General features: G+C 36.4%; 1 protein-coding gene and 1 pseudogene across 1 annotated transcript in view; both read left to right on the top strand.

Moving 5' to 3' along the window:
• DYNC1LI1 (dynein cytoplasmic 1 light intermediate chain 1) overlaps positions 1–11,393 on the top strand; it is a 41,484-nt gene extending 30,091 nt beyond the window's left edge. The window contains exons 7-13 of the mRNA XM_012769176.2: positions 2,340–2,475; positions 3,069–3,180; positions 5,589–5,648; positions 5,779–5,823; positions 7,229–7,349; positions 8,556–8,711; positions 10,487–11,393. Of these exons, the coding sequence (XP_012624630.1) occupies positions 2,340–2,475; positions 3,069–3,180; positions 5,589–5,648; positions 5,779–5,823; positions 7,229–7,349; positions 8,556–8,711; positions 10,487–10,596 (740 nt within the window). The 3' untranslated portion in view covers positions 10,597–11,393. The remainder of the gene's footprint in view (positions 1–2,339; positions 2,476–3,068; positions 3,181–5,588; positions 5,649–5,778; positions 5,824–7,228; positions 7,350–8,555; positions 8,712–10,486) is intronic.
• LOC142875409 (uncharacterized) lies at positions 660–703 on the top strand (annotated as a pseudogene).
• Positions 11,394–12,435: the final 1,042 nt, after the last annotated feature.

The following is a 12,435-nucleotide window of genomic DNA, read 5'->3' as shown; positions in this document are numbered from 1 at the left end:
TCTTTAGTCTTGTGTATTTTCATTTTTAATTTGTTTACTATGTTATTGTCTTCTCCGTGTATAGCCTAACACAGTGGTTTCAGAATCTGGCTGTGCCTGTCTAATAACTATTAGATGGGAACATTTCAAGGTGAGGCTGTAGAATCTGTACTTTAAAAAGCTTACATGGGTTATTTTGATAATCATAGGGTTGGAAAACCTTGTCTTATCTAAATTGTAAGGATTAGGTGAGACAATAATATGTATAACTAAAAGAGGGAGAAAATGAAGATTGTAAGTGAATGCTTTTAAAAGAATTTACAGTTGAAAACTTACGCTTTAAGTACACCCACCCTCTTGGATCAAATACTTTTCAGTTACGTTCTCCATATACAGTTTCTGAGTATGAAAGGTAATGACATGATATTAGGAGTAGATAGTAGTAAGTGGCACACGCATGTTTTTAGTGTCTGGAATTTACAAATTATTCTCACTAATGGGCATTTAATTTAAAGACCCACTTACAGGAACCCTAGCTGAATAAGATTATTGCTAATTTCCCTTCCCCTCTTTTCCTTCAGTTCTTTCTCCTCTTCATGGGCCTTTGTCTCCTCACGTCACCTAAGCTGAGGGTTGAGTTAAAGGGCACTTGTCTACATAGTGTCTCAAAAAGAAAACAAAAGTGTTACAGCTCTTTTAGAATTTGTCTAGCAAGTTCCCCCCAAAAAGAAAAAGAAAACAGAAAGTGTTTGTTTTCAATTGAAGTGTTGTCTATAGCCTTTTTTTTGTTATCTTTGAAGATTAGAAAATTTAGTAACAGTTTCTTTAAACATTATTTAATGTTGTCCTTAAATGTAAATATAGAGATGTAATCAGGAAGGAAGCTATCCACTAAAATAGAGACCTTTATAGGCAGTTTATTTTAAAAGAATACAAAATGTGAGCTGTTATTTGAAGATGAGGTATGTGTTTATCAGTGAGTGAGGTGACAGTTTAAAATCATCTTTATGTAAAAGTTGTTAAGGCTGGGCACGGTGGCTCATGCCTATAATCCCAGCACTTTGGGAGGCTGAGGCAGGAGAAGGGTCGCTTGAGCCCAGGAGTTTGAGACCATCCTAGGCACCATAGTGCCTGTTTCTACAAAAAGTAAAAAAGATTAGCTAGGTGTGGTGGTGTGCCCCTATAGCCAGCTACATGAGAGGATTGCTTGAGTCCAGGAATTGAAGGCTGCAGTGAGCTGTGACCATATTGCAGTCCAGCCTGGGTGACAGCAAGATCCCGTTTCTACCAAAATAATAATAATAATTTTAATTGCAATGTAAATTTTTCAGTTATAGAAGTCTTCTAAATGATCATAGATTGGTTATTGTAGAGAAGATCATTAATGCAAAGTTCACACAGTTAAACATTTAAGATTATTTCTATCAAGTGAAGTTTCATACCAAATTAAGTTGTATTTAGCAACATTACTTTTAGATTTATAAGCCTCAGGCCATGTCCTAGAAAATATGAGTATCGCAGTCAAGCAGTTAGACAGTCTCCCAGCATTTCTTCTTAGCCTCAGTCACCATCTCTCTTGGGGACACAGTGGTCAGTGCTAGAGCACAGTCCTAAGGGGTGATCATAGAATTTCTAATGGACACTCTGAACACATCATATGTCAGTAGTCACATTGCCCCTTCTACAGGCCTCTTGCTCTTTTGATCTACCATGTCTTTTGGAGAAAAGGTGAAAGTTAGAAACTGCTTCAATTAATACATCCTCACGTGTTATTTCAAGTTTTGATCATGAAATCTACTTTTGCCTTGGGTCATGCCTGAAAGCCTCCGGATAATTCTGTCTGGTTCACTTTCTCTCAATAATAGGTCTTTTGTGGCTTCTTCAGTAAGTCTCCTGAGCTTTGTCTATGAAGTCTTAATTCCTGGGATTGATAAAAAAAATTCCTGAAATTCATAAAAAAACGAGAGAAAGTAGTGCAAATTATTTTTGTTGAAAAGGTACAAACAAAGCAGTTGTTAATAAAATCTCCACTTTCATGAAGTTTGGGAAGGTTAAAAACAAAAACATTGTCTTTTCATGTGCTTTAAATATAGAGGTAGTAGTGGTGTTAGTATTACTAAATTTACTCTTGGTTTGAGGAGATCTCTACCCTCCTAAATTCAATTGATTATGCAAAGATTTTTTTATTTGTACGTTAGCCCATGTTTATACTTTTGAAATTCTTATTTACTGCATAATATACCTTTGGAAGTTACTTTTGAGACTGATATATAGAGAGATGTAAATGATAAGCTGAGAAACAATTTTATGGTACCTGTTCATGGAATTTGCCCAAAATTTTCTTTAATGATATTATTCAGATGGTGCAGCACTTATTTACACTTCAGTAAAAGAAAACAAAAATATAGACTTAGTATATAAATACATTGTTCAGAAACTATATGGATTTCCCTATAAGATTCCTGCTGTTGTTGTGGAAAAGGATGCAGTATTTATGTAAGTAGACTTTTAAATATATTATTTTGTTATGTATTGTTGCTACTGTTTAATTAATCATCATTTTCAGTTTTGAGATGGGACCAATAAACCTTTCCATGACAAATAGATGAGAATCTGTTCCTAGATTGTTGTGTTTATTACCTGCCTTGGTCTATTTGTCATTGCCTGTGAGATTTGCTGCTGGCCTGAGCCCTTTTTGAAAGCCCTTTGCCATTATAGCTAAACTCTCTAATGGCTGCATATATTAATGTATTGTATCTACTTATTCTTTAATTGATTATGATACATAAATGACTCAATGTGTGATCTAGACATGCTTTTGAAAAGTTCCCTGAATAAAATTGGGAGGTAATAATTACTTCCCACACCAAGAAAAAACTGTAATGGACATTTTTTAAGATCAGGAATGTTTATAATCATTTTAAGTAGAAATTATTAAAACATAACTTGGACATTATAATAAAAAGCTAATTAGTTTTCCTTAATTGGTCAAATTGGCATCATAAAATATTCCTTTTATGTGATTATGTGTTAAATGAAAAAATGACTGTATAAATGCTTGAGAATTCATCGTATGCATTTCTTTCCAGTCCAGCAGGGTGGGATAATGATAAGAAAATAGGAATATTACATGAAAATTTTCAAACATTAAAAGCAGAAGATAATTTTGAAGACATCATAACTAAACCTCCTGTCCGAAAGGTAACAGTTTTAAGTAGTTTCAGTATTTAGACTTTTAAACTGAAGGGTAATTCCACAACTTTAAGATTGTAGGTAGAAAGGTAAGGATACTCTTTTCTATGGGGGACGGGGGTTCTAAGTGTAATTTGGCTTTTTCTAATGTACAATTCACATAATGATTTGTTTTAGCAAAATATAAATCAACTAGTTACTAAATCTTAGCCTTTGGTATATCTGTATTAGCAAGTATTAGTACAGAATCCGTATTCTGATACAGTGCCTTGGAAATCATGGATTGGCCTGAGTGTGTATGTTGAACAGTTTGAATGGGCAGAAGTTGTGAAATTTCTAACGTAAATCTCCACCAAAAGCCACAAAAAATATTGTTGGAATAATTTTCTTAGTTCTACCTATTGAGGCAGATCTTGGATCTTCTCTACAGATATTAGTTACCACTTTAGTACACAGCTATCCAAGAGCTTCCAGTTTGTCTTGACTGTGACATGTCATTCTATAACTATTAAATCATGTTAAGCAATATGGGAAGTTCTATGTTATATATATAGATGTTTCTAAAAAGTTGTATAAAAATGAATGTTTCCATATACAGATTGAGTATTCCTAATCTGAAATCCGAAATGCTCCAGAGCCTGAAGCTTTTTGATACGGTGCTCAATGGAAATACTTATTGGAGCATTTTGGATTTTCAGATTAGGAATGCTGAACTGGGAAGTTTAATGCAAATATTCTGAAATCCAAAACACTTCTGGTCCCAAGCATTTCAGATAAGGGATACTCAACCTGTAATACTTCTCACTGGCTTGCTTTTAATTTGGACATGTATTTCAGGAAAAAATAATTTTGATTTAACATATATTGAGTCTTAAGAATCTAAACATTCACAGTATAAAGCTTTCATCTTCTGTTTGTGGGTTAGTAGTAATAAGTAAGGTCAAATGAAAAATTAGTTGATGTGGTATTTGGTTGGGTTGTCTATTAAAGGAAATATACATAGGAAAACAAAACAGCAAAAATGTTTCCCAACAAAATGCTTTCTTTAAGTTTTCTTTTTCTTTTATTCATTCCACAAATATTTATTGAGCACTAAATCAGACACTGTTTAGGTGGTAGGTGCTAAATAGGAAGGAGGGTGATGCAAATGATAAAGCAATACAGAAACCATCTGCCAAGTGGTGATGAGTGCTATTGAAGTAAAGCAGGATGTGGAGAGAGAGAGGGAAAGGACTGGGCCTGGAGGGATTCTGTTTTAGGTGGAGGGAAGGTCTCTGGTAAGAGAGGAGAATGTTGAGGGCCAGGGAACTGAAAGTACACATACCCTGAGACAGGAACATGTGAGGAAGGCAGAGAGGCTGGAAAGAGCTGTGCAGAGGGCCGGAGTGGTAGGAGATGAGAGGCAGAGTTCAGTTATTGTGGGGCCATTTCGGTTGCAGTAAGAACTGTGGATTTCATTCTGAGTTAGATGAAAAGTAATTGTATGGCTGGACGTGGTGGCTCACATCTGTAATTCCAGCATTCTGGGAGGCCGAGGTGGGTAAATTGTTTAAGCTCAGGAGTTTGAGACCGGCCTGAGCAAGAACCAGAGCCCATCTCTACTAAAAATAGAAAGAAATTAATGGGCCAACTAAAAATATAGAAAAAATATGGCGCATGCCTCTAGTCCCAGCTACCCTGGAGGCTGAGGCAGGAGGATTGCTTGAGCCCAGGATTTTGAGGTTGCTGTGAGTTAGTCTGATGCCACGGCACTCTAACCTGGGCAAGAGTGAGACTCTGTCTCAAAAAAGAAAAAAAAGAGGAAAGTAATTGGGGAGTTTGAGCAGAGGAATGATATAATCTGACAACCTTTTAAAAGGGTCACTCTGGCTCCGGGGAAGAACATAGACTCAGTGTCTGTGGTATAGCACAGTAGAAGCAGGAAACTTGCAATTCCTTTTCGTAATTATTCAGGTGATAGAAGAGCCATTATATTTTTACTTCAGGAAAACCAGGAACAAGTTTCATTTCACTCAACTGGGATATTACTCGCCCTTTTAAAACACCAACCTGTTGTTGAGCAAATTTTGTTAACATGATTAATATGCTTGTGGCTCTAGGGTTGTGCTGTTCAGTAGAGTAGCCACTGGCCACATACAGCTTTTAAATGTAAAGTAAATTAAAATAAATTTAAATATCAGTTGCTCTGTCACATTAGCCACATCTCAAGTGCTTGATAGCCACTGGTGGCTAGTGGCTACTGTATTAAACAGTACAGATATAGGGCTTGGGTAGAGCAGTTCACTCATGTAAATATAAATATAGATAAAGTTTATATTCATGAATTGTTTTTTAATTAGTCTAATCTAGAGAGTAAGTTATCAAGAGTGTTGGCATAATATATTAAACTTGCTCACTTCATGCATTGCTCATTTCAGTTTGTGCATGAGAAGGAAATTATGGCAGAAGATGACCAGGTGTTTCTTATGAAGCTTCAGGTATGAAATTACATCAGAAACAGATTTAATATGGTTAACGGGTAAACTGTGTTCTTATATGTATTTTCTTTAAAAATATAGCAGTACATGCTGCAAATGTCTAAACTAGGATTCTTTTGTTTCTTTTTAGTCCCTTTTAGCAAAGCAACCACCAACTGCAGCTGGAAGGCCTGTGGTCAGTATTACAGATTTTGATAAAATTATTAAAATATAGTACATACTGTTCTTTCTTAAAAATCATTACATATCTCACATGGATGTGCTTTGATATAAACTTGAATTCAGAATTCTTCTGGAATTTGTGAGATTTTAAAAGAAACTTCACTTCTAGAATATTTATATCACATAAAGATCTATTTTGCAATGCTTGTTGTATGTTGGTGACTGTACTGAGTCATTTATGTGTGTCATTTTACATATCCTCACGACAGCAGTATAAGACAAGTACTTTTATTAGCCCCATTTTGCAGATGGGGAAATGAGGGCTTTTAGCAAGGATGTTGTGGCTTGCCTGAGGTTATACAGCTAGTAGGATACAAATCCAGATTGGAACCCAAATCTGACTCCCAAGCTTATACTCATAACTATACCTCATTATTCAATAAGTTCTTCCTTTTCCGTTGAAGGAAAAAGTAGTATTCATTTTTTAAAAATTTATTTGTATTTTTTTTTATTTCGGCATAATATGGGGGTACAGATTTTAAGGTTTCAATAAATGCCCATTCCTCCCTCCCCCCACAAGTCTGAGTCTCCAGCATGACCATCCCCCAGATGGTGCATACCTCACTCATTATATATGTATATACCCACCCTTATTTGTATTTTTTAAGAGCTGAGTTCTGACTATGTTGCCCAGTGAGAGTGCAGTGACTATTCACATTTCACAGGTGTGATCATAGTGCATTGATTGCTTCCTCAAACTCCTAGGCTCAAGCGATCATTGCACCTTAGCTTCCTGAGTACCTGGGATTATGGATGCATGCCACTGTACCCAACTATTGAAAGAAAAAATAGTATTCCTACATTTGGCGTTAGAAGTAAAAAGAAAAATTAGTATTCTAAAGTATGGTGGTGACCAGGCTCAGTGGCTCACACCTGTGATCCTAGCACTTTGGGAAGCCAAGGCAGGGGAATCGCTTGAGGGCAGGAGTTCTAGACCAGCCTGAACAAGAGCAAGACCTCATCTCTATAGAATATAGAAAAATTTAGCCTGGTGTGGTGGCGTACAGCCCATAGTCCCAGCTACTTGGGAGGCTGAGACAGGAGTATCACATGAGCCCTTGAGCCCAGGAGTTTGAGGTTATGGTGAGTTATGATGATGCCACTGCACTCTAGCCCCAGCAACAGAGTGAGACCCTGTCTCAAAAACAAAACAAAACAAATGTGATGGGCTGGGCTTCTGATATTTTCTAATACTAAAGATAGGATTACTAACAATTTTGTCACTGACTTGCAGTGTAAAAGTACCAGTAAAATTAGATGGGGGATAATTGTAAAGTAATTCCTTTTCATAATATTAACTTTTGTGATGGTGAAAGTTTAGTGTTTTTATAATTGAGGTTTTCTTTATTTTTACATAGGATGCCTCACCAAGAGTCCCAGGAGGCTCCCCTCGAACACCAAACAGATCTGTGTCATCCAATGTTGCCAGTGTGTCACCCATCCCTGCTGGGTCAAAAAAAATTGATCCAAACATGAAAGGTACCTCCCTCCTTCCCTATCCTTCTCCGTGTGTGTGTCTGTCTGTCTGTCTGTATGTGTGTCTTTGTGTCTGTCTCTCTCTCTCCTTCTCCCCTCCCCCTCTCTACCCACCCCTCAGGAAAACAGCACAGTACACTGGTTTTACAATGGAAAGAAATCTACCTAGAATTCCATCTTTTACCATTACTATTTTCATTTTTGTATAATACCTTCTAAGCGTTGTCTCTAGAGACATAATCTCACAGTTAATCATATTGTAAACCATGTTACAGTGTATTCTTAATGTATCATCATTTCCATGATGAAAGTTTTGTTATATTTAGTCATTCTCCTATGTTAGATCATTGAAGAAATTTCATATTTATACTATAATAGGTAACCTGCAATTAACATGATAAAACTGCATGTGTAGGCCAGGCGCAGTGGCTCACACCTGTAATCCTAGCACTCTGGGAGGCCAAGGTAGGAGGATTGCTCAAGGTCAGGAGTTCAAAACCAGCCTGAGCAAGAGTGAGACCCCGTCTCTACTATAAATAGAAAGAAATTAATTGGCCAGCTAATATATATAGAAAAAATTAGCTGGGCATGGTGGCGCATGCCTGTAGTCCCAGCTACTAGGGAGGCTGAGGCAGTAGGATCACTTGAGCCCAGGAGTTTGAGGTTGCTGTGAGCTAGGCTGATGCCATGGCACTCACTCTAGGCTGGGCAATAAAGCGAGACTCTGTGTAAAAAAAAAAACCTGCAACTAAGAAGGACTTTTTCCATAACATTTCCCTTCTGTTTATGTTCTTCTCTTATGAATTGTGTATTGCTATCCTTTGCCCATTTGTCTCTGAGAACTTTTACTCGTTTTCATGTAGGATTAGGTAACTTATTGTAATACTTCAGGCAACTATTTCTCAACAGTTCTATTTTTAAAGAACTTTCAAAAGGGGGATATACATTAGCATCTAACATCTTTTTGTTTAAAATGCTTTTGGCCTTTTAAAAATAACATTCTAATTTTTAGATAAATTTTATACTTTTAAAGTTTACTCGTTTTGTTTTATATATGAAAAGAATAGTTAGCCTCAAAAGATTAAACGACTTAAATTTGAAATTTATAGCTCTTAAATTTTATTATTTGTTTTCTATGTGTGATTACTATAATAATAATTTGTGGAAAAACCTAATGTTTTGAGTAAAAGTTTTTTGTTTTTTTTATAGCTGGAGCTACAAGTGAAGGCGTCCTGGCAAATTTCTTCAACAGTTTGTTGAGTAAAAAGACTGGCTCTCCAGGAGGCCCTGGTGTTGGTGGTGGTAGCCCTGGAGGCGGGGCTGGAGGTGGAAGCAGTGGTTTACCACCATCTGCCAAAAAGTCAGGTACAGTTACCCAGAGCAAGTCACTTTTCTTAAAAAACAGCTTTATTGAGATATAATTTACATACCACTTAAAGTGTATAAATCAGTGGTTTTAACATCCTTACGGAGTTACGCAGACCATCACCATAATCTAAATTTAGAACATTTTTATCTCACCCAAAAGAAAACTTGAATCAGGCCAGGCGTGGTGGGTCACACCTGTAATCCTAACACAGGATTACAGTGGGAGGCCGAGGCGGGCGGATCCCTAGAGGTCAGGAGTTCAAAACCAGCCTGAGCAAGAGCAAGACCCCGTCTCTACTATAAATAGAAAGAAAATTAATTGGCCAACTAATATATATAGAAAAAATTAGCCAGGCATAGTGGCGCATGCCTGTAGTCCTAGCTACTCGGGAGGCTGAGGCAGCAGGATTGCTTGAGCCCAGGAGTTTGAGGTTGCTGCGAGCTAGGCTGATGTCACAGCACTCACTCTAGCCTGGGCAACAAAGCGAGACTCTGTCTCAAAAAAAAAAAGAAACCTTGAACCCTCTTCCTTTCTATCCCCCCAGTCCTTAGGCAACCATTAATCTGCTTTCTCTCTTTATGGATTTGCCTTTCTGGACATTTTGTATAAATAGAATCATACAATGTATGTCTTTATCAAAATGTTTTTGAGGTTCATCCATGTTGTAGGATATATCAGTATTTCATTTCTTTTTATTGCTGAATAATATTTCGTTGTATAGATATGCCACAGATTATTTATCCGTTGTGTTACCACTTTTTGACTATCATGAATAATGCTGCTGTGAAATTCATTTTTGTGTGGACACGGTTCTTTAATTCTCCTAGGCAAATACCTGAGAGTGCAGTTACTGGGTCACGTGGTAACTTAAGTTTTTGAAACACTGCCAAAATATTTTCCAAAATGCTGCATCATTTTACATTTCCATCAGCAGATTATGAGGGTTCCAGTTTATCTGTATCCTCACTACATTTGTTATTGTCTATCTGTTACCATTCATCTTCTTTACAGATTCTAAAATTTTGTTTTTATTTTCTTTTTTACCATTCTTGTCCTATATCTTTTCTTAAAAATACCTTTGTGGCATTAAATCATAGGTGCCAGTTTTACCTCTATTTGATAACTGATTCCACCATTTAAAATGAGGGAATTTATTTTTAAATTAAGGATGTTATGTAACATAGTACGCTAAAGTTGGTGAAAGTGTTAGCAAATTTTTTTCTACAGAAGCAACCACTGCTGTGCCTTTTTTTTTTCCCCAAGAGATGGGGTCTTGCTTTCTCTCTCAGACTGGAGTGCAGTGGTGGGATCATAGCTCACTGCAACCTTGAAAACCCCTTGGCTCACGCAATCTTCCTACCTTAGCTTCCTGAGTAGTTGGGACTACAAGTGTGCAACCACTGTTTTTTTTTTTTTTGGAGATGGGATAGCACCATATTGCTTGGGCTGGTCTTGAACTTCTGGCTTCAAGCAATCCTCCTATCTCAGCCTCCCAAGTAGCTAGCCACCATGCCCAGTCCACTCTTCCTATTTTGGTGTCCTTCCTTGCAGCTTTTTTTTTATTAATTAATTTAGAGATGGACTCTTACTATGTTGCCCAGGTGGTCTTGAACTCCAAGTGTTCTTCCCACTTTAGCCTCCTGAGTAGCTGGGACTATAGGCATGTGCCCCCATGCCTGGCACATTAACAATTTTTAAATGAAGAGGCGTTAATGAAAAGGGTACTTTGCCTTATATCTAAATCTTGTTTCTTTCTTTTCCTTCAATGTAGGTCAGAAGCCTGTCCTAGATGTTCATGCAGAACTAGACAGAATTACACGAAAACCAGTTACAGTTTCTCCTACAACACCTACATCTCCTACGGAAGGGGAAGCTTCCTGAAGATACCAAATAAAGCCATTTATTCAGTTTTCTGGGATGATGTAAACTTGCCTCTGCCTTTTCCTTCAAAAGTGGAATTAGGGAGCTGGAGTGCTTTTTCAGATGGACTAAATTTATGTCTCTTCTGTGTGTGTATGGTTGCCCATTTTTATAAAAGGAGCTATACAGAAGAAAAATTATTCTACATTATGTAGGATTGCTATTTGCATTGCCATTTTGCCTAAGGGAATAATTTTGGATTTTGAAAATCTCAGAATTTATAGATCTGAAATGCAACCATGTGATCATATTCTAACAGCTATTTAAAACATGTAGGAGGGTTTAGGGAAGGGCAGAAAATATATAATTTGGGCATTTGGCTGACTTGGAAGTCCAAACTTACTTTAGTTAAGACTATTAAAATCATTTTTTTTTAAATTGTTTAACTGAAAAGGAAGAAAATGATCAATTGTCAGATTTTGCACACCAACATAATGTACCATTACACATGTTAATATGCTGAGAAAACTATCCAATAGCATTTGATACACTAGTCATTGTCTCAATCACTGATCCTATAAGTTGTCATCAAAATACAATTTAGAAATATTGGCCAAGATGTTTATTTAATAGAGAAGAAAAGAAAGCACACTGCCTGAACATGTAAAAGAAAAATGCAGAGGTTATTAAAATGTAAAGAGGTAACAGTCTTTGGATTTGTCTATACATATATATATATATGGCTTTGCCTTAATATACCCTTTTTTTTGTTTGTGACTTTCAACTGTAATCAGTTAATAAAGTATTTATTCTCTGCATTCAGGTTCAAATAACTTGTTGCATTCCCTTATATTTAAATTTGTATTTGTCAGCTAATAAGATTTGTTAGTATAGTCATTTCTTGGTATCTGTGTGTAATTGGTTCCAGGACCTCCTTGGGTACCAAAATCCATGAATGTTCAAGTCCCTGATATAAAATGGTATACCATTAATATTTGCATATAACCTATGCACATCCTCCTGTATTCTTTAAATCATCTCTAGATTAGTTATAATCAGTATAAATGCTATGTAAATTGTTGTTATACTGTATTATTTAAGGGAAAATGACCAAAAAAAAGTCTGTATATGTTCAGTACAGATGCAGTTTTTGCCCGAATAATTTCAATCTGCAATTGGTTGAATCCTCGGATGTGGAACCCATGAATACAGAGGGTGGACTGTATTTTGAAATGTTTGACTTTGTAGAATTCATAAGCATTCTGGTCATCTTCCTAAGAGACATAAGAGTGCATAAGATTCCCTATCCTGTAAGTTTCCTTAATTTGGGAGTTTGCCTTGATCAACACATCATCCCCACAGGCATGTCTTGAACTGTAAAATCTTATGTCAGCATTCCTAGTAGGTAAACTTAGCTGTTTGTCATCATTCAATGGCAAGAAGCTGTTTTAAAAGCTTGGCAGATGTATTAACACATAGCTACTCACAGGTAGTAACATCTGTTGCTGATTGCACCTTTTCAATACTCAGTTTTCATTGCTTCGTAAGAACGAGTTGATCTTTTTATTGAAGTTCACCTAGAGAATACATCTACATTTGACCTATTGAGTCATTTCAGATAGTTGGGACCAAAATGGTTACTGCCCTTTAAATTGGTCGTTGTTGCTACTTTAAAAATATATATTCCAAAGGTTTTTTCACCAAAGTGTTTGAAGATAATACCTCTATTATTTAGCACAATCCTTTCATTAAAACTTTAAAATCTGTTTAGTTTTACAATAGTATTTGACACCTTATAATTTAATGTCAAAAATATGTGAGAGGGCAATGATTGTTTCCATGTGGGAAAAACAGGGTGTT

The sequence above is a fragment of the Microcebus murinus genome, chromosome 1 (assembly GCF_040939455.1).
Source record: "Microcebus murinus isolate Inina chromosome 1, M.murinus_Inina_mat1.0, whole genome shotgun sequence".
Taxonomy (NCBI): Eukaryota; Metazoa; Chordata; class Mammalia; order Primates; family Cheirogaleidae; genus Microcebus; species Microcebus murinus.
This window is presented reverse-complemented; position numbering and strand designations above follow the sequence as displayed.